Raw genomic sequence first — 24,041 nt, 5'->3', positions numbered from 1 at the left:
AAATTATAGTATAATCCTGATTATCTGAGGTAATGTGGACCAATGCTATCTCAGATAAAATGGATGGCCACAAATGTTCAGATTAAAACTTATAAATATAAAAGATTTATATAGTATTGTTTTTAAACCTCTTTTTATACCTTCAAGAATTTAATTAATCATATATAAGAACAACAATTTTTACATCATTTATTATATAGCTAATTCCATAAGGGTGCGACTATGCAGATGTGAGCGAGAATATGTGGTGAGAAGAGGCGAGACGCGATAAATATCAAAATCTGTCAGATATGTGCAAGAACCAGAAATTCGCTCTCGCCAGCGTTATTTCTCGCTTCTCGCTTGTGCATGGTTTTCCTTTGTGAAAACTAAATCGCTCGCAACCTCTCGCTCGCTCTAAATTTGCGACTGCATAGTCGCACCCTAATTCTAAGAATAAAAACATATATTATTGTACAGTCTCTGCTTGACTTACAGTGAGGTTTCATTTTCAGAAAAGTACATTGTAAGTCAAAAACATTGAAAGTTAAAAATAAAAATAAATAAATAACTAGGCTAGATGAAAAATACAGAATGTAATGTTGTATATTGTATAGTATGTAATATGAGTTTGGGTTGTCATTGATTGCAATACCCCTGGCTCATGAGTGTTCACCATAACTGCCATGCTTAAATATTATCTTAAGTTTCTCATTTAGAGTAATAGCTTTCCTCCTTTTCTCATCAGTAGCAGGAGACAAAGCAGGTCTTTTGCAGACATAATGGATATACTGTAAAACACAGGAAGAAATAAGTTGGTATATACAAAAAGAAAGATTATTAATGTATCAATAGAACAGCTTTGAATTCACATTTAATTGTTTTCCCATCACTCATATTGGCCATCATATGTGTGAAATATCATAAATCGAGGAGCATCTGTAATTAAATTTGAATATGAATGGCTTGTCTCACATTGCAGTTTAAACAACTCATACAACCTTTTAAACTGCAGCTGTTTGCAGTTTAATGATAAAAGTTAACAGAAACAAACCATTTTGTGATGTATGTTATCATTTTAATTTTCTTTTATGAATTATAGTATAAAAAAGTATTGTATTCACTTACAGGTTTGTTTCAGATAATGCCAAACCTTGGTTAATTGGGTTCTACTGTAATATAAATTTACATAAACAAATTCATATGATAAATTAATTTAAAAAAAAAGTTAAGTTATATGTTAAATACTAACATTTTTAAATTGAATAAAAATATTTTAATAATTTTTTACAGACAGTGTGTATGTCTTGGTCACACAGATTTTACAGAAGGTGATGTTCGACAACTTGTTGAAGGAATGGGAAACGAATTTCGAGGTGATCAGTATCATCTCATGACAAAAAATTGTAATCATTTCACAAACGCTCTCACACAGGTAAGCATTTCTTTTTGTTTATTCATATCATTTCTTTTTCTTTCTACAAAGTTTAAAATTAGCAAAGTTTTATCAAAATTGGTCCATTAAATTTTCATAATAAACTCAATTCTATAAGCCATAGAATTGAGCCCATGTGCATTAAAGAACATTAAGAAATTATTGCCGATCTGGTTTGACAACCAGATGGCAACTATGGAACATTACACAACATCACTTTGTCACACACGCTTGTGTTACGACCTTATATATCAAAAGTGAACTCATGGACCCCCATTTTTTATTACATTTTTTTATTCCTTGTCTCAATTAATGAAAGATGGCAAAGTTTAATCAAAATCAATCAAATAGATTTTGAGAATGAACACAATTCTGTAAACCACATAGAAGAGGCTTCACTAATGCTCCACCTCAATTATAAATAATTTATTTTATTTTACAATTTACAAATGAGTTATAAATCTTAATTAATACTTATAAATAAAGCATTAAAATTAATCAAAAACTTCAATAATTTTGCACAAAGATATACTGTATTAATATTATTCTAAAATATAGAATATTAACACTTATTAACACTTATAACTATATAACATTTATTAAAATATAGAATATTAACACAAGATATTCTTCAATCAACTTACAAATAGAATAAGCATTCAAATACATCTAAGTTTTTAAGTGAAATACAGAATCATAATAAATTAATCATATAATATGTAATATACAGTTTTTTATATTGTATGAATAAAAAGTATTATTTATAAAGTATAATTTGATTTTTTTTGTAATTGTAATAGTGACAAGTTGTGATAATTTTTTACTTCAGTTAAACAGTTTCTGATTAAAAAAATTTTTACTATCCTAGAGCAAAATAGTAGACTAGACAGATAGAATGACATTACATTTTCTCTAGTGATGTCGTTGCGGCTCAAACTGTTCATGCAATGCTAATTTAGCTAACATGTCTTTATTTATGTTAATATGTTAATAAAATCACTTTTGTGTCCTGACACTCTCAGAAGAAGATCTTGTGCTTTCACAGGAATTATGTATATTTATGTATATTTAATTTATGTATTAATTTATGTATATTAATATATTATATATATTTACCATGGATCTTCAATATTGATATAAAGTTAAACAACGTAGACAAAGAAACTATCAGTAATTTGAGCAGAATACAATTGCCAATTTAAATAGTAATATCATTAATTGCTCTATAAAAACTAGAGAGATTGCTGCTAAATTTGAAATTAATTAATAATGATGATGATAATAATAATAAAAATGATAATAATGAATAATAAAAGTTTATAAACAAAATAATAATAATAATTACAGTAGAGCGTCGTTTATCCAAAAGCCAGTTATCCTAAACGTCGGTTATCCAAAAGCCAGTTATCTGAAACGTCTGTTATCCGAAATCTTTCCAGTTGGACTGTGTCGTGCTGAATCAAACGTTTTTGATACTAGATTAACTTCTAAAGTATAATTTTTTGTTTTTTATTTTTCAATATATTTATTTTGTTTGTACAAAATAAAGAAATAATTTTTAACGATACAATAGCATCGATTATTATTATAAAAATTTTCATTAGGCTTAAAATCGGTGAAAATTCAACATGAAGTGACACACAATGGAGAAAAATTCAACACGAAGTGACATGCAACAGAGAAAAATTTCAACATCGGATAGATTAATATATTTTTTCGTACATAATCGGTTATCCGAACAACCCCAGTCCCCAATTGATTCGGATAAATGACGCTCTACTGTATATTATTATAATTTTGTTTATAAACTTTAAATTTTAATAAATAAAATTTGTCTTTTAGATATTATTCATTATGCTTTGCTATATGCTCTATGTAATGTTTCTAAAAATTTTTTATGTTATAGAAAAGAATTGTATTTAATTCTGAAAAGATCAGAAATTAATCAAAAGATCTTTTTCTGCTTTGTATAGAATGATTTTTTTTAACTTGAAATGAAATAATAGCAATAAATATTAAAATTTAAAAAATATACAGATGCATATTTTATTTTATTTATTTTCATGAAAATTTTAAAAAATAAATAAATATATACATATATATTTTTTTATTATCTCAATATAATCATTAATCAAATGAAATTATCTCTGAAATTTATACATATAAAAATTACATATATGTAATATATATACACAGGTACTCCTCACTTTATGATTTATCTGCTTAACGACCACTTGCACTTACAAACAATGGAGTTTCGACTTGCAATTTGAGGAATCCCCTTTCTCAGCTTGAGTGTCGATCAGTGGCAAAGGGTGACATGCGTACTGAGTGTCCTATAGGCTTGCTATGCACTTTTTCAGTCAGTTTCATTCCGACAAGCAGTCACTGTATAACCTTGTTTTTTTTTTTTTTTACATATTTGTAACCCCAAAATAGTAGAGATGGTGATAAAAAGAAAAAGTATGGCATCATCTGGAGGAATTGTTAAGAAATGAAGGAAAGCTGTCGACTTTGAAATGAAAATGAAAATAAAAATCATACAAGACTATGAAGCTGGTAAAATGGTTAAAGAAATAGCACGTGACTTGAAATTGGCACATTCGACAATTTCAACGATTTTAAAGGATAAAGTTAGAGTGAAAGAGACAATGAAATTATTAACAGGATTTAAAGCCATAATAACTGGGCAGTGAAAAGGTCTTATTCGTGAGATGGAGAAATTATTGGCGATCTGGTTTGACAACCAGATGCAAAATAATATACTGATAAGCCTTTTAATAATTCAAGCTAAGGTACGCAGTATCTTTGAGACTTTGAAGGAGAAAAATCGATAGAATCATTTACAGCAAGCCATGGTTGGTTGATTTCAATGGTTTAGGTGGAGATTCAACCTGCATAATTGGAAAATCAGTGGTGAGGTGGCAAGTGTTGATGTAGGAGCAGAAGAAAAATTTGTTGACAAATTGGATGGAATAATTAAAAAAGGCAACTACTGCCTGGAACAGATATTCAATGTGGATGAAACCGGGCTTTGGTGGAAAAAAATGCCTGAAAGGTCCTATATGCACAAAGAGCTAAAGCAATTCCCAGTTTCAAGGCTTTTAAAGACAGGATCACGTTGTTGTTGGGAGGGAATGCCGCTGGGTTCAAGTTAAAGCCTTTCCTGATCTATCGCTCCAAAAACCCATGTGCATTAAAGAACATTAATAAAAACAGTCTGCCCATTTACTATTGTGCAAATAAAAAGGCATGGATGAGGCAACTTTTATTTGAAGATTGGTTTTTGAACTGCTTCATACCCTCAATCCAGCATTATTGTTTCAAAATGGGAGTTTCTTTTAAAATTATTCTGCTGCTTGATAATGCTCCAGGCCACTCCCAGCATCTTGATGATCCAGACGTAAAGGTAGTATATGTTCCTAAAAGCACAACTGCTGTCCTACAGCAAATGGATCAGGGTGCTATAGCTAAATTCAAAGCGTTTTATTTGTGCATGACTTTTTCCAAAACTGTAGCAGCAACAGAAAATGATGTAGTAACCCTTTGTGATTTTGGAAATCATACAGTATTTTAGATTGCATTAAAAACATTAAATCGGCTTGGGACGAAGTGACAGATAAGTGTATACAAGGCATATGGAAAAAATGCATAAAGTTTTGTGAACAATATCAAATCATTTGACAATCTTGAACAAACTGATGTAATTCAAACAATTGTGGGCCTTGCTAATGCACTTAATTTAGATGTTGAAGTGGAAGACATTGGATTATGCCAATTGAGAGCTAACAAATGAGGATTTAATAGAGTTAGAAGTGTTGCAACATTTGGAAGAGGAAAGAACTGAAGAAGTGAAAAAGAAATTCATGGTACATGGGTTAGCTGGTGTGTTCTCCAAAATTAATGTGGCTATGTTGGAACTTGTGGCTATGGATCCAAATACTGAACATTTTAATAAAGTTGAACGTGGAATGAATGAACTTTTGAAGTGCTATAGAGAAACTTATCAAGAAAAAAAGAAGATTACAAAGCAAACCACACTTAACGACGTAGTTGTCGGAATGAAACTCAGTCGTAAAGTGAGGAGTACCTGTATGTAATTTCATTTGATTAATGATTATATTGAGATAATATGTTATTTTCCAGACTTCATCTGTTTTAATAGAAGTATAGTTCATATAATGTACTTTGAATATTATTAATTGTAATATTTTTAATTATGTATAAATATAAATATAGATCTTATATGAAGTAAAAGATACTTTTGTTATATAATTGATCTACAAATAAATTATATTTTTATCATTTTAAAAACGAATCTCTAGTTAGTTTGTATAATGCCAGAGACCATTTTCATACACAGTTAAAAATTTTTTGAAAACTGCATAGTTTTTATTGTGATTTTTTAATTAAAGTTAATAGAAACCAGTAAAATACTATAAAGTATTTTAAAAACATATTCAAAAGATTTTATAAATTAAATTTCTTTTCCAAAACTAGAAATAACTTTCATATTTAACTGTTTATTGCAAAGTATTTACAGATGATTTACAATAACATGTTAACATAATTAATAGATATAGTTTATTTAATTTCAAAAAATATATGTTGTAAGAAAAGCTTTGTTGTTTGATATAGACAGTAGTCTGATATTCAAATTTTTTGAATATTAAGTATCATTAGTTATAATTAAAAATTGTTAATTGCTAGCAATACAAAACATTATAATATTAATTGGAATGGCCTTAATTTAGTAATGGAAAGTACATGTTTTAATATGATCTCAATATACACAAAAAAAGGAAAAAAATTCAGAAAATGTCTTCATTCTAGAAATTGGACTTTTTAAAAAATTTCTCCAAATTTAGAATTTTTAAAATTTTGGATGATTTTAGAAAACTTCACAGTTTATAGAATGTTATATTAGACTGAAGAATTGAAAATATGTTAATTTGGCATTTGCATAATTACTATTGGATATTAAAGATTGAACTGTATTTTATTCAAGCATAACTTATCACGATATTCCTTGGATATTAACTATTTTCAATAATTGTCTCTACAAATTTATATTAAAAAAATTTTACAAAAAAGGAAAATTATGTTGCAAATTGATTGTAAATTTAATTCAATTACTTAATTGAATTGTGGTTTTCTAAAGAATAAGAAATAGCAAGTTATTTTGAATGTTTAAATATTTCTATTTGAATGAATATTTGGCATTCATATTTTTATGTAAATTTATAAATTAGCCATGAATTTATTATTTTATCTAAAACTAGCATTTATTGTTTTGAGTATTGACTGCTCTGTGGACTGTCTAGATTAATTTTTGAATTGAAGGAACTTTGTATTTGTTTCTTGAAGTTAATTTGAAATACATTATTAAGCTATTTCTATTATTATGTATTATTTTTATTTTCTAAGGAACATGAAAAATATTATTTAATAGTATTAAAAAAAATAGTTAAACTTTAATTAACTTTGCTGTTTCTTTTATAAACAAATTTTATAAGACTTTATTACACATATTGTAAATGTAATACAAATAAATAACATTAGATGACAATTAAGCAAGCTGATACAATACACTAAAAACAACATAACATCAAAATTAATGAAGTAGGCTAGTAAAATATTCAAGAAAATTAAAACATACACATAACACAAACAATATATACAGGGTGGGCCAGCGAAAACGAAACGGCAGAGTGTTCGTGTTCGTCCAAGCAAAGCGCTCGGACAGGTCGATCTTTTGCTCGAGGGGACATCTTTTGCAATAAAGTTTTTGCGATTCTGAATAAACAACAAAATTTTAAAAACTCATTTATTTTGTATTAACTAAACAAACATTTATTTCGAAAAAAATGTTTGTTTAGTTAATATTCAGAATCGCAAAAACTTTATTGCAAAAGATGTCCCCTCGAGAGTAAAATCGACCTGTCCGAGCGCTTTGCTTGGACGAACACGAACACTCTGCCGTTTCGTTTTCGCTGGCCCACCCTGTATAGTAGAAGAATACATTGCTACTTTTAAACAACACTTTACTGACAAATCACAAAGACTCAAACAATACAAAAGTTGCAAGCTATGAAAACAAAATTATAAATTATTCACTAACAATGAAAAACTTTTCTACAGCCAATTTAAGATGAATTCTCTATTTTACTGTTATTTAAAATTACATTTAAGTATGCTATATTGATTTATTTCATATCTGATTGATGTAAAAATGTAATAAATACAATAATGATATTCTATGTATACAGGAATTTCTTCCAGATGTGATGATGCAAAGATGGAAGAAAAATTTATTGAAATCTTTTAGAAATATATTTATTTTTCTAATATTAAATAATAAACTGCAATGAATATTTAATAATAATCATTTATTTTAATACCAAATAAGGACTGTAGTGATAGAAATCCATAAAATTTAAAAGATGTTAACTTTTTTTGTTTATTTATAATTTTGTTTATTGCCATGGCAATGATTTCAAATAATTAGAATAAGAATTCCATCAGTTTTATTAAAATAACTACTATTGCTTTAAATAGCATATGAAATAGACTATTGAAAAATAATTGTTGACAAATGGCTAGAAGATCCAGAAAAACTAAGACATTTCATAGGAAAACAGCTACAAATTTCTTGAAGTATGGTGAATGGAGTGTTAAATCGGTAATGTAAGACATTGTCCATTTCTCAAAAGTACCTTATCTTCCAGTGGAAAATATGGTGCTCACAACTTGACCAGAAGATACTGCAATTTTTATAAATGACTAATTATGTCAGTGAGAGATGTTGCCAAAAAAATATGAAACTAACAATGGTTCAAAGGGCTAAGCAGCATGAAAATATGAGATCATATAAAAAACAAAAAATTCCTAAAGTGGCTGAAGAAAAAAAGAATGTAATTAAAACTAGAGCTTGAAAATTGTATTCTTTAATTGGCAAAAAAAGAATGCTTATTTGGTTTTAAATGATGAAGCATATGTGAAGGCTGACTTCTCAATACTTCCAGGCTCATACCATTATACAGTGTTTGAAAGGGAAGTTTTTCCAGAACCTCAAACATCAATCAGTGTCAAAAAGTTTGACTCAAAGTGTCTGGTATGGCAATTAATTTGCTCGTGTGGATTGAAAAGTTTATCATTTGTGACAAAAGGAAATAATAATACCAAAATGTATATTAATGAATGTTTAAAAAGGTTGTCTTCTTTTTTTAAGAAATTATGATGGCTATACTTTGTTTTGGCCAGATTTGGCAACAATACACTATGCAATATTCATAGTAAGTTGGCTGGAACAGCATGGAATCAATTTTCTACCTAGAGACATGAATCCACCAAACATACCACAGTGCCGACCAATAGAAAGATTTTGTTTCTTGTAAAAAATAAACTAAAAAAACAGAAGACAATAAGGATTTTTTACTCTGAAGTGGAAAAGAGCAGTCACAATGATTGGAGAAATACAGTAATACCTTGGTTTTCGTTGATTTTTTTTGTGGAGAATCTGTCTCGGATTTTGTCAGTGTGCCCAAGTGATATCACTGCTAATTTTGCAAAAACAAAAGGTGACCAATGTGTTTTCCGGCTCAGTGTGAGCATTACCCCGCGATGGCCCACCATTGGCCAAAGTTTCCGTTCCCTGAACACTGGAAGTTTGGTTGTGGGTTTGTGCTTCGCCAGGACGGGCTGGCCACATGGAGTTTTCTGGGTTTTCTCCACATCTGTAATGCCTGAATAGGGGCCAGTTATTCTTAAATGGACCTCCCAGAAGGCATTATTTCCCATGAAATGACCATCATGAATGCATACAACTACTATTACATGACAATTACGTCACACTTTACCATGGGGCGATATTGGCTAGAAGCTCGTGTCCAACTAGCTTCTACAAGACAAGACATTACCCCACATGTTTAGCCAAACAATTCCATCACTTTCCTTTAGATTAGTCTTTAATTTCTTATTGTATTTAACACTATTAATTTCTTATTGTATTTAACACTATATTAATTCTCTATTAAATATGTTATTGGTATGTATTTTGGAGTATCTAGAATGAATTAATTGGATTTAAATTGATTGATATGGAAATAATTGTCTTGGTTTTCGTCGGTTCGAATTTCGCCGATTGTTTTCAGACAGATCATCGATGAAAACCGAGGTATCACTGTACAGTCAAAATGAAGAGCATTTGAAAGAAACTTCAAAAGGAATGGAGCAAAACTTAAATGTTATAATTATTTTTAAGTCTTAAATATATTTTAAAAAACAAACTTTTAAATAAAAATAAAATCTTTTTGATAATATTACAAATAAAAAAGTTATCATCTTTTGAATTTTACAGATTTCTATTGTTACAGTCCTTAATACAAGAATTTGTGCCTATTTTTATTTGTCTAATCAATCTTAAGATTATATTTGATAAATTTTTAAGCTATTCTAACATTTAAAATTGACAGAAGACCTAGTTTTTTTCAAATATTTTCAGATAATTTTGTCTTTTATTGTCTCAAAATGATATTTTGTTAATAATTCATCTTAAATTGAATAATAATTTAAAAGCTATTCAAATCATAGTCTTAGAATATATTTTGGCTAATTGCAACATTTGAAAGAAATTATTTTTTACTTGAACATAATTTTGAAAGTTCCATTATAACCAGCAAAGTTGTGAAGATCTTTAAATTTCTGATCTTTATCCATTGCAGATAGGAAAAATTTTACTTAAAATATTTTGGAGGAGTCTGGTAGAATTGAACCAGTTCAAATATCTTATTTAAATTTCACAGTAGGCAGGTGGTTATCAAGTCATAGCATATGGCTCATTGGCCACTAGCATGTCCAACATAATGATCTGTAGTCCATATCAGCTGTGAATGAGGCAAACATATTTTTTCTTGTCAGAAGTGAAAAAAGTTTTTAATTATTTCATTATTATCCTTTTATATACCAAGGTTTGTACAAACTTATTATGCTAACTGCACCATGTGTTGTTGTAGTTTTTAGGCAAAGTGTTTTTATTCACTTCTTTTTGCTTTTTTTTTTTTTTTGGAAAGCTGCATCAAAGTCAGGAAGATACCAGATGGGAGATTTGAACTCTCTAAGATGGGATGGAAAAGTGGAGAGAGTTGTCTGTCTAGAGCTATCAGCTTTAATAAGAAAAATGTTGTAATTTTTTTTTTTTTTTTTTTTTTTTTTTTGAAAATTTGAGACATGTTAGATTCGTGTCATTTGAGACAGTTTCAGTTTGAAAACATTTACAAGTGATGAGACTGGATTTACTACAGTACTACAGTCCCAGATGATAGTTAGCAAGTAGTCTTGCTAGGTTGAACTAATGATTTCTGCTAATAGAGGTACCCTTGTAACTGATTGTTCTGCTATTAATGCAATTGGTAATACTATGCCACTATTTTTTATATTCTCTTGGGTAAAATATAATGAAGCTTTTGTATCTAGCTTTTGGTCCAGAAGGATCAGACAGTGATGTCTACCCTAATGGCAGGATGACTGTTAAGAGTTTCCTAAAATTCACAAAATATTTTGTAAAGCATTCTCTTGCCTCTAAAGAAAATCCCACACACTTAATTTTGGACAATCATGAGTCATGTTAGTGTTGAAGGGATAAATTTCGCAAAGGAAAATGGAATAACATTAGTAACAATTCCACCTCACTGCAGCAACAAGCTCAAACTGCTAGATATTGCCATCAATTCTTCTTTTAAGACAAGATACAATTCTGTCATGAATAACTGGATGATGTCTAACCCTGGAAAAAACACTTACAATTTACAATACCCCTAGTTTTGTGAAGGAAATAATGTTGTAAGCTTTCATTCAAGCTAATATTGTGAATGGTTTTAGAAATTCAGGTATGCACCTATTCAATCCCAAAATATTCAGCAAGAAAGTTCTTTTTGTGTTCTGCAGTCATAGATAGAGAAATGTCTGTTTATCAAAATTCACTTATTTCCTTGACAGCTTGCTGTTTATTCGCTATTAGAAATAGATAACTCAAATGAAAATTTGTCTACTACACCAACCATCCAATCACAAAAGGTAACAAAAACTGTTGAGGCAAACAGAAATATATCTGTTATATTCACCAATTCCATTAATTTCTACAGCAAATGGGAAAAATGCAACTGCATCATGATGCTGGAAATGATTAAACCATATCTTAAAGCTCACCCAAAGAAAACGACACAACAAGGTCATCAGCCTGGAAAAGCAAAGATATTAACATGCACACCAGAAAAGAATGATGATCAAAATCTCAAATCACAAGAGGAGCCAAAGAAATAGAAGACAAAATTTTAGAAACTAAACAAAAGAAAGGCAAAAATAGTCTAAGAAAAACATAGTTAAGGGAAAAATTCTTAAGCCAAGTAATAGTGAGACAGAATGTGAAGATGTTCCTTTTGCTGATAACTCTGATAACTGATAACCCATGGCAAGAGAAATGAAAACAGGTATTGATTTGTGTGCAATACAGATGAAATTATGGATATGCAATTTTGTTCTTCTATATTGAACTTATTGAATTTGTTTCTCTTGCCATACAAATGTTTGTGAAATTTGCATTGGCCTAATGTGAAAGGATAGTGAGAACTCTGTGCTAAATGTACAGATAAGCAGATGTTTACTAAAAATTTTATTTTTGTTAATTTGTTCAAAAAATTCAATTAAAATATATAAGATAATTATTGTAATGTATGAAGTTTGTAGTTTCTTAATATAAACTAAAATAAAATGTTTTTTCCTTTTTTTTTTATTCGTTTCTGAGTTACTAGGGTATGGTCAAATCTCCTCACATGGTGGGTCATATCTCCCACCCCTTGGGGAGAGATGAGCCAAATCTCATTTTCTATAAAATTTAATTTAGTGCTTTCATTTATTTATATTATTTGTTGAAATGATATAACCCTTACAGTATAGTCAGCTAACAAGGCTTTACTATGACAAATATAAAATCAATGCATCTCATATACATTTATAGACCTTTAAGTAAAACATGGTTCAACTCTCCCAGACTCACTCTATACCTAACCATTTTAATTTTCAATATGAAAATGAATTCAATTTTTGTAATCGTTAAAAAAACCTATGCAAAAAATTTTGATTTTTGGTACTGTATTTATTTAGATACCTTACTTATATATAATGTATGCAATTTCTGGTGCAATCAATTTGTCATTTCATATATAAAAATTGAAAACAATAAAATTTATACATTATAATCTACTTAAAATCTTCTAAATTTAATTCATGATAGTTGGCTGAATAACTACATAATAATGGTAATTATCTTCCTTGGAGATGGGCAAAAACCTAAATACTTGAAAGTATTTGATGTCAAATATTAGTAAAAAGTAAGTTTGACTACTATAAATATCTTCAATATTGTGCCATATATGCTGTCACAGTGGCAGAAGCAGAAGTATCCAAAGGAGGAATGACTAAAAATTTTCAATATTTGAATAATTAATAAGTATTTTTTCATTAACATGTGCATGACAATTGCATTGCTTATGGTCTGATAAACCATATTTGCCATTATAAATGTTTTTAAAAATAACATGTAGGCCTACAAGTTTCAACAAATAAATTTTAAATTAAAATTTTTTTTGGTCAACGGTATTTGTCATTGCATATAGACAGCATCTCTAGTTTAATATGTGACAAATTGTTTTCTTAAATAAAATATCCAGCAATGAATTGCTTAACTTTCCTGACAACATTTGAAACTGTGTGAGGTGCCATATGTTATATTTTATTTTAAAAACTTTTTATATAATTAATTTTTATGGTAGAGATAAGTTTCATAAAAAATTATAAATGCTAATAACAAGTAAAATCATCATTTAGTTTGATCCTACTTGAGATATTACACATGACTCTTCTATATCTCTCCACCCTTTCTAACTTTAACCACCAAAATTTAATAGCATCAATCCCCTAATACACAAACCTCTCTGAAAAATTTCAGTAATTTTCAAGAAAAAACACAGAAGTTAAGCTTCAAAGTGGATGAACAAAATTGTGCCTCACACACACTGTCACTAATGTCCGGATATACAGAAAAACCCCTGAATTTTTTTGCATTTCTTAACATTTCAATGTTCCCTGAGTCCAAAAATGTAAAAATCTTGGAGGCACATTTTTGACTGATTACCATAATTTTCCTCTGTTATGTATAACAGAACTGGGAAAGTAAAATCTTTTGTAGGTGAAAATAAAGACAATTATTTGTTAATGTATTGTAGTTGAGATAAGAGAATGTAAAAATGCTACTTTAAAACAAAGTTAAAATTAAAAGTTTGAAGTTTCATTTCTTAAAATTTAGTAAATTATTTTTCTTTTTATTTTATTTTTTACTTTATTAGTTTATTAATATACTGAAATAAATAAAAGATGTCAAATAATAAATATTAAATGAATTATTTACTTAATAAGTTATATAAGGTTATTAAGTTAACTAAGTATTTGGAGTATTCGAATATTTGAAATCTAGTTAATATTTGAATCCAAGAAAAGTGATATTTACCCACCTCTAATCTATCTTTTAAATGCGTGATTGAATCTGGAGATAACTTCCAAAAATCTTTACTTTGGAGCTTTGATCAGAATTTAGATTCTCTGCATAATACTTTACTCAATTGTGGACTCCATTCCATAATGGATAGGTTTTTTAGGAATTATAATTATTGGCTCCTTATTGTTAACAGGTAGGTACAAAAGATAGTAAAAGTAATAATAATTAATTTATTGAATTTATTTAGTAACTGCAGTAGCTTAAACAAAAGAGAACTATGTTATACTGTATTTATTTATTACATATTGCAAAGATCAGCTTTATTTATAATTAAACTTTACATTTTTGCTATTTCATTTACGAGTGTTCTATGATTTTTACAATTGTTTTGCGTCAGGGCTGCTTCGACACAATTAACAAATACTTTCTACAGTTTAATAAATGCTTAGAAACAATTTTTTTTTTTTTTTTATTAAACCTGATTGAAAAACTTTTAAGTGAAATTTTGCCCTGTCTGCAAGGATTAAATAGATTAAATATTAATTTTAAGATCATGAAATATCATATGATTTGGTCCCTATCAAATAAATTGGACTGATTTGAACAGTATTCTAAAGTTTCTATTATTTAAGTTATGTTTTGAACAAATGTTAAATTGATGTAATTTATATTTTATTTACTTATATATTCTAGTATAGTATAAAATTATAAATTTATATTGTAAAATAATTTTAACCTTTACATATTTTCTTCACTAACAAAAATAATTTTTTTATTGAGTAATCAATTTTCTTCATTTAGATACTTTGTGGTACCACAATTCCTTCCTGGGTGAACCGTTTAGCCCACATTAGCTCAAGAGTTCCCTTCCTACAGCGTTGTTTACCTAGGGAGTGGCTTACACCTATCGCACTACAGGCTACCCTCCAGGAAAACATGGAAAACCAAACTGAAAATGATCATCATCGGCTTTGACGTCACAATATATTAAAAATGGTTATCGAAGTCTTCAATCTGCCAAATGATTTCAAACTATTTTCACTGTGCCTGTACACAGACTTCATTGCCAATACTGTGTCAAAGCATTGTTTTTTGGAAACAAATCTACAAAGTAGAAAATTTTTTTATTGAAATGATTGTTGTATAAATTATGCCAATATCCATATGAAAATTCCTCTCTCCTATAGATTGTTGAATGGTCCATTGCTTCTTATAGAATATGAGTGTTATGAGAGTTTATTGTGTACAGCATTATTAACATAAATGAGAATGAAAGAGACTAGTCCTTGCCTTCCGGTAAAGTTTTAATGTTTGTGTCATCTGTTTATTCTTGACGAATTCAAGAAATTGTGGCAGCTCAAATTGTTGGATTTTTTTCCCTCCAGCAAATATATGAGTATTTAAAGAATCTCAAATACTGTTATATTGACAAATATGTATTGTCTTTATCATCTATATACTTCTGTGTATAATGACTTGTAATATTAATAAACTGTTTTATTGGAATAATTAAACAAAACTTTATTATAATAATTCTAAAATGTTATAAATATCGTATAATTATCAATGAATTTAGTAATTTTAAATATGAAATATCAATATTTTTATTGGAAAATCATTTTTATATATATATCTAAATTTATTAATATTTTTTCCATATTTATCTAGAATATTTTTATATTATTATACTTATATAAAATTCAATAAATATGTAAGAAGTGTTGTTTATTTATTTATTTATGCATCATAAATAAATAAAGAAAAAAATTTCATTTCTTTAGTATTCACTGAATTTTATATATGTAGAATGATGTAAAAAATTATAGATAAATAAAATATTATTTAAATGAAAAGTTTAAAATATAAATTTTAACTATTAAAATTAAATATCATAAAAACACAATTTATTTTAAGTTTAAAAGAAAAAAAAAACTAAAGATAAACCAGTAAACATTGGAAAAGCTTGGAAGAAAGAAGTGCATACAAGATTATGAAAATTCGAATTCAAGTTTCCTAAACTTTAGGAATATCAAAATAATATTTCTGTCTAAATAAAACTTAAGTTTTGTGTTTGAAAAACATATTTCTCTATAAATATATTTGTATAAAATATTCCAAATTTTAAAACTCTACCACTAAATATTTATATTTAATTCAAAACTACAAATGAAATAAAATTCTAAGCTGACTGAGAAAATGAAAGGTAATAACTTTACATTATATAGACCTTTGAACCTATCTTTGAAAAATTATTTTAATATTATCAAACCAAAAATAATTACGTAATATAAGTGACTGGTGTTTTTAGGTTTGACGAAATATAAAACTATCAGTAAAGAAATTTGAATGATATAAAAATAAAAAGTCATCTCTGAATTTAAGTACTTAGTTCGCTATTTTTTATATACAAATGGTCTCTTTTTTTTTTTTTTCTTTTGCAGTACAAATGTTCCTCATTTCGTATAAGTTTGTGATGGTTTAAACTAGTTTAAATGGCTGGATATATCATCTCTTCTGTATCTCTATCCATCATCATTATTTCTTTCTTTTTACCTTTCCCACTCTATCTAGTTATTACTTAATATCAAGTGGAATATAATCTTATTTATAGAAGGAACTAGTTGACCAATAAAGTTTAAATCATTTAATGTAAAGGCTAATATTTAGTTATAATAATGATTTTAAAAAGTTTAAGTATTCTCATTTTAAAAATATATCATTTTTTAAGTTACAAAAATTCATTACAGTTTCATTTATTCAACTTAAATGATTGAGTATCTTTGCTATTGAAAGAAAATCCAATATTCTTAAGGATATATTTTATGGTATATCATTTATAAATTACAATCATAACTTGGTCATATTATTTTAACGACTAACAGAGAGCACGCAAGTGTAGTAACGATCAAAATCAAAGTAATGTTCCCATACATTCAGCAATACTTTTGAATCATCATTACTACAGCAATGATTGATGATTCTTAAATGTTTTTTTTTTCCTTTTACGATTTAATAATAGACCCGTTATAACGAATCACGCTTATAATGAAGTTTTAAGTACTGTGTAGGATGAAAACTTAAAATGTAATTCTTGAAATTTTCTCATTTAAACTTCATTTGACAGTCACTTGATGGCACCACTGTTAATAGTTCCTGGATTTTTGAAGGCAGATAGTTCATCCGAATGTTCTTTTATATTGATTATTGCAGAAAATTTCGTATAAAAAGGATATTTAAACTTCAAATTTAAATCTAATTTTCCTATAATTTATTACATATCATTCTTAATTCTACTATTAATGTTTAATAATTCTAAATGCTCAAAATTCATAAAATTTTACTTTAATTTCTTTTAAACATAAAAAAAAAGCGATTAAATAGTTTTAAACAAAAGTAATTAATTTTTAATATGTAGAAACAGCTAGAAAAGTGAGAAAATGGCCTTCATTTTTATTAATGAATTTCTGTTTATATAGATTTTCAACGCGGGATATATTATATTACTGTAATTAAAAACAGAAGATAAAAGTTTATTAAACGTAAGTAAACTTTATATAATTAATTATATCAGCTTAAGGTTGATGAAGAAACATTGCTGTTTATTATTTTTTTAAAGATGTCATAGCTAAAAATAAAAAATAATATAAATGATTAAAGATGAAAAAGTTTGAGAAATTATTAGAAGTAGATAGCGAGTGAGAAAGCTATTTTTCCTAGTGGATTTCATCACTGCCTTAAGGCATTGTTGCCAAAGTGTGGCGTGACTTTTCCTTTCACTAGATGTAGAAAACAAGATGAAATTGTAAAATTTACTTGGGACTTTTAAAATGATTTTGCTTATTTTGTTTACTTTAGATAATAAAATAGTCGGTGTATATTTTTATTGGAGTTAACGAAAAAATTTTAGGAATGCTAGCTATTATTTTCTTTTTTCAAGTATATTATAAAACTTGTACAGTTTAATATTTCCTTTATATTGCTGTATTATTTTTCTAGGAAATAATAATAAAAAAATTTTACGTAATTGTTGGATTTTGTAGGTTCAATGCTTCTTCATTATTTACTTACATGAATGTTTTTTATGTTGGCGTTTTCCCAATTGTCTATTCAGAGTGGAACTGCATGAATCAGAGCAAATGAATTTCAGCACAGTTCTTAATCTATCTTGTTTTCTACTGTTAAATATTTACATATCTATTTCCAATTTTAGCCTGTCTTTGTACAAAGTTCAAAGGTCCATTTTTATTTTTATTATTTTTTTTATTTTTAAAGGAAATTGGTGCAATTCTAGATTTATTTTTCCCGTCTTCGCAGAGCATTAGCTTACGAGGAATTTTATCTAGATTGGAAATTGGAAGATTTTTTTTTATCAAGCAAGTATCAATATGTACGATAAAGTAACCGGTGTCGACACCGTTATTATGAATTTTATTCCCTTTTTTCTTGTTTACGTAATCATCGAAATCATTTTATAAAATTCGTTAGGAATTTTCTTTTCTTAATTTTATATATTAAATGCTACAATAACCGTAAACTAATTGTATAAATTAGTGTAATTAAGGATTTACGTTGTTTGTATTTAGCGCGATTTATCTGGAGAAAACGTGTATTATTTTTTCTTTTTTGTTTTACTACGTTTGGAGACGTGATATTGATTTAAACTTATACTAATTTAGTATTTAAAATGAAAGAATTAAGGCGTTGTTCCGAAGGCCATGACACCGCACTGGGCAAACTATACCAGATGCGACTCTGGTTCCGTCCTTGAGCAGGTGTATAGATGACGAGATATGATTATACAATCAAATAATTGTGCTTTAACATATGACAATAATTGAATAGATAACATGAAACGCTGTATAGTTAATAGGTGATAACAATTAATGACATATTTCTTGATTTTATTCGATAGATTTATAGCATCTTAAAGACGTCCGATAGCGTCTAGAATTCACAAACTTTTATAATAAACAAGTTTAAAAAAGAAGTGAGAAAAACTGGAATCTCTACTATAGTTTTACAAGTAAAGTATTACGAAATTTCTATCCAGATAGTGACCATCACTAAAAATATGCTCGAGGCGGGACAAGTTATTGCTGCCTAAAGCGTCAACTCAGGTATGTGGTCTGTCTTGTATCTGTTCTAGTCCACTTTTACTACAACACCATTACTACTACGTGTCTATTAGAAAGGGACGGGCGAATACGTACAACTCTTCAGTTCCTCGACGTTGCGCGACTCTTCGCCTCATTCACTCGGCTCGTGACGTAAGAAGTAGATGATTGGTCCAGCGTGTCCACCCCTCTCGACGATCCGATGTCGAGCTTTGGTGTCACGCTAGATATCAGTTCGGAGACAGTGTGTCATCGAGCGTGAAACATTCGAAAAGCCGTCTAACGAAATATGTTGAGACATGTACTGCCCTATACTTCATAATGGAAAGGTGAGTTTTACTACGACGAATTTTACCTCGGCAAGTTTCCTGGCATATTGCTCAATTAACATAGTTTCGTTACGCTAATTAGCTTCTAATCCGAAAGATGATATAGTGTGTCATTTGTTCATTTAGCCATATTTAAAAAATTCCTTCAAACGCGACACTCAAATTTATGGCCTGCTCTAATAGAAAAACCCATTCTGATGGAGAAAAAACTTGACAGCATACAAAATACCATGTTTAACCAACCTTCTCCGGTTTAACGAACCGTATCAATCTCTTTTCATTTGTCCCGGATTTTAAATCACACTCGCCTGTTTTTTTTCTCTTCCGGTGTTATTTCCGAATTGCCGCGCGTGAGGGGTTAAACATCCGGCGTAACAGCGCATGCTCGTAACCCCTGGAATCTAGTTATCAATACGCATGAGCAGAATATCCAATGTCCATGTGGAGTCCGTTGTCCGCTGTCCATTTCCTGTCTGAATTCATTGTTAGGTAACTAATGGGAGATGGAATGTTCCACATCGATGCTGTTATTACTAATTCTACTTTCGAACATCTTTATTACATATAATATCTGCTATTGTTGTTTCGTATAAAGTTATGTATCCCATAGTTGAGTTAGGTGTTGCTTGCTTCACAGGAAATACTTGTGTTGGGCGAAATTTCGACTATTTCCTTTTGAAATTATGCGTGCCCGATTTCTAAACATTATATGGAATTAAATTGGCTAAAAATCTTTACATATCTCGTGTTATTTTTAAACGTAAAGAAGGGCAAAAAGACAGGCGGTAACAAACACAACTCGGAAAACGTCCCCTCGTACAACCTTGAAACTCTTTTTCCTTTCTTTGTGATGGCCGAAGACGTAGTTTAGTTGGTATGTTGGCGGAAAATTACCTTCAGCTATTTCTTGAAAATTTGGTAGGGGGGATAGAAACGGGAATAGCTCCACTATACCGGATATGCGTCAATCCGTGCAGTGTGTTTGTTGCCATTTTCCTCATAATTTAATATTCTTCTCGAGTATTACTATATTATTTTAAACTTCGACGATTTATAATAATAGGTAAAGACATTTTTTTTTCGTTGTTGTTGTTTTTAAATATTTTATGTGAAGGTTATTTAAAAATATTTGAGTATTTTTATTGTATGCAGAGTTGCATTTTAACTTTAATTAATATTTAAAATATGATTTAAAAACAAGCTTTACAATATTTTATCACCTTGCAGAAGGCATATATCTGTAGATAACCGAAGGCGTTACATATAAGTCATGTTTAAATTCTTAGATAAAAGAAAACATTGGAATTTATGTTGCAATGTTTGTGATAATTTAAAAAATTTTCAAAAATTTTTAGTAAAGATAAATAAATTTTTATTTTTGGAATACGGCATTCATATACTTTGTTTTAAAAATATTTTTCCTTATATCAAGATGTTTATCAATTGTCAATATTACTTATTTCGTAAGAAAATTAAATATAAATATGTCTAGATGTTAAGCCATGTGATTTGTTTATAATCCCATTTATTAATGCATTAATGCAAATACATACATTTATATATAGTTGTATTAATTGATTTTAGATCTATACTCTTAAGTTTTAAAAGTTGAATGTGTATGTATATATATATATATATATATATATATATAGGGCTATATATTATGTAAGTATACAAACTAATATAATAAATAGGTTATAAATATTTACATAGACATTTATTAGCTCTTGTAGAATAAAATATTTTTCCTTATGACCAGCAATACATAAATCCATATAATTAAAAGTAAATTCTTGTAACGAAAACATAAATAAAATTAATATATTGGGACACATATATCTTGTTAGAGTGAAATATATATACTGGGTTTACATAATTGAAAAAAGTGCAGTTCGAGTAGATCTCTCTGGGTAAAGATGCAAAAGAATTTGAAATAATTTTCCTAAATTACTATATTGTTTATTTTCTTATGTAATTTGATCAGAAAAAAGCGAAGAATTTAGCATTTAAACACTTTCACTTCTTATCACGAGAAAGTTTAAATGGCAATTAACATATAAAAAGAAAGAAACAATTAACCGTTCGTGTGACATCACAGCGAAAGTGATGACGCGAATATACTAGTGTATAATTAAACTTGTAGATAGATAACGAAATATGAATGACACAAAAGACGAATTTTCAATGTCATAGACATTTGATGACATCATACAGAAAAGAACAAGAGATACACGAAATCATTTTCTATTCATCGCGTCACATATCTGATGTGCAGTTTAAGAAAATTATTTAAAAAGAAATAATAAAAAATTCCCCATTATCTTTTTGATCCGAGATATTTTTAGATTCCTCCCCCCGAAATAAATATTATTATTATTATTATTATTATATAAGCATTTTTATTTAAGTAAGAAAATTTCCTGATGTCATAAAAAAACAATAAATAAAAGCGAGTTTTTAATGCTGTGTTACATTTTCTTGGAATCATCTCTTATTAAATTCATTTATTCTATATAACGTTTATGTACAAAAAAAGATGATAATTGAGAGGGAGAAAAATAAATGTCTAAGCGTGAAATTAATTCATTGGGTTTGGTCTGCTACTTGAAGATAAAGAAAAGAAGATAAAAGTTGTTTTTATATGTTTGCCGAAGTGTAACAGTGAGGAATATAATAGTCTGTTTGTATGTATTCATACGATACGGGCAATTTGATATATTTACATGTCAGTAGTGTGTGTGTATGTATGGATATGATTTTTACATCTGGAAATAACGTATGAATGAGATCAACTATTTCTACGAATAGAAAAGTGTAAGAAATTACAAAAAGAAAAACTGGATAATATATGTAACTTGCGAGGAAAAATTTACGAAGATAATACGAATATTAAGCATAGTTTTATTCCGTGACAGTTTTATCAAATTGCATATTACGATGTTAACTTTGTTTAAAAATACCTACAGAAATTTATTATATGTTTATAAATTAGATTAATTTTAAAGTATATCCGTCTTGTTAACAGTAATTTAAGTAGTTAAGAGGATGAAATATTTTTAAGAGAAAAATTACCTCATTGACAAAAGGCGGAGTTTTGCTCTGTTTTTTTTCCCTCTTCTTATTTTAACCTTACTTCTGATAACTAGGATGAATGTGACACCTAATATAAGACACCTGTTTATCACCGGCTTTAATTTCTACAGAGCATTCAATAACACAATCAGTAACACGGTAACAGATGGCCAGTTAGAAGGATCGAAAATGGTTTAGCCTTCAGTCATTTGGTATAGTTTAAGGAATCGAGTTTCAGTTGGTGTTTGTAATCGCGAGTGAGGTTCAAAGGTTAATATTGCTAAAGTTATAAAAAGGATGATGGCGAAGGACGTCATATCATAAAATGTTTAAGTTAAGAAATAATAGTTTAAGGACGGAACAACACCCGTTGAGAAAATATCTATTTAGATCCCTAAGAGTAAGAATAAGTTTTTATTATTATTATAATTAATTTTTGTCTTTTTATTTCGATAAGATATACAGTAGGGCGTATTTTAATGGCTTCTTAGATATTATAATGATATATGTGATAGGATTTAGTGAAAGATTTAAAAGAAAAATTAGGATTATAATTCGAGTAATCGAGGGTGTTGTTTGTTCACTAATTAACGAGACATCTGGACAGTGTTTGAATGACATTATACGGACCGATGTTTTGTATTAAGAGATCGTCGTCACAGTCGTCATTACAATTTTATAGTCACTCGACCATGCAGAGCAATGAATTACGGTTATCTTATTATCAATATATAATAATAATAATAATATATGTAATATTGCATTTATTTAATAAGAATATTTAATAATTCCGAGCCCTTGCACATATTTGTGGAAGTCATTTAAGATGATTTTATAGAATAACTCATTGTTACGAAGAAAATCCCTTCAACCGAAGGAATTATACTTGTTTTCTAAGAAATATGAGCGTGGAGGAGTGTGTATCCACCGCGTGTGCAAGAATGCTGTCGAGTCGAGAGGCGTCCTTGCCCCGGGGTGGGTAGGAACCCGTGCCTTATGACACAAGTAATGAAAAAAGCTCAAGTCGAAATCTAAGTCTTCCTCATTGTTCCTTTCTGTTACATCTCACCCTATATTGTGCCTCTAAGCTGCACCGACGTGGATTCGTATTTAGCGCTTTTTTCGATTTCAAACTATGAGAAAAGGCTCCCAAATCTACAGGTAGTTGTAATTTTTTTTCTAAATAGAATCGCGTAATATTTATTTTTCGTTATATCATTTTCTCCCCAACTATGCAATCGTTATCGCGTAGATAACGTAAAAAATTGCAAAATAATGTAAAAAAAGTATATTTTATAGATATCGAATGCGTCAACGTAAAAAAAACTCAAATGGTATATTTGTGTTTTTTATGCCATTTTTCAAAGGAGTCACGGATGAAAGAATGGAGGGCTTTTCACTGTTTCCTTTATATTGCCATGAATGCCAGGAATTCGAAGACCCTTCGCATGTTAAACACGGCTTTTCACTGATGTATTTATTTGGATTCATCCGCTAGTATTGTTAGGTCATGTACTAAGTTGGCTGAATAACCAGAGAATGGAATTTAATCTCTATAGTAT

The 24,041-nt window shown here is 28.6% G+C and overlaps 2 protein-coding genes across 5 annotated transcripts in view; both read left to right on the top strand.

The window, feature by feature from the left end:
* LOC136969321 (deubiquitinase DESI2-like) overlaps positions 1–15,497 on the top strand; it is a 36,630-nt gene extending 21,133 nt beyond the window's left edge. Inside the window, exons 5-6 of the mRNA XM_067263451.1 lie at positions 1,273–1,414; positions 14,766–15,497. Coding sequence (XP_067119552.1) covers positions 1,273–1,414; positions 14,766–14,939 — 316 coding nt within the window. The 3' untranslated portion in view covers positions 14,940–15,497. The remainder of the gene's footprint in view (positions 1–1,272; positions 1,415–14,765) is intronic.
* A 1,856-nt stretch (positions 15,498–17,353) lies between these two features.
* LOC136969313 (FERM domain-containing protein 6-like) overlaps positions 17,354–24,041 on the top strand; it is a 27,703-nt gene continuing 21,015 nt past the window's right edge. Inside the window, exons 1-3 of one of the 4 annotated variants that reach the window (XM_067263436.1) lie at positions 17,354–17,503; positions 18,877–19,081; positions 19,153–19,407. In XM_067263436.1, the coding sequence (XP_067119537.1) occupies positions 19,378–19,407 (30 nt within the window). In that variant the 5' untranslated portion in view covers positions 17,354–17,503; positions 18,877–19,081; positions 19,153–19,377. Of the gene's footprint in view, positions 17,504–18,876; positions 19,082–19,152; positions 19,408–19,427; positions 20,471–21,823; positions 22,222–22,259; positions 22,880–24,041 lie in introns of those variants that run through there. The other 3 variants (XM_067263438.1, XM_067263440.1, XM_067263435.1) reach the window with 3 other exon arrangements.

The sequence above is a fragment of the Centruroides vittatus genome, unplaced genomic scaffold, assembly GCF_030686945.1.
Source record: "Centruroides vittatus isolate TY-2023 unplaced genomic scaffold, ASM3068694v2 contig_1776, whole genome shotgun sequence".
Lineage (NCBI taxonomy): Eukaryota > Metazoa > Arthropoda > Arachnida > Scorpiones > Buthidae > Centruroides > Centruroides vittatus.
The sequence above is the reverse complement of the archived record's forward strand: the minus strand, read 5'-3'. Positions and strand labels throughout refer to the sequence as shown.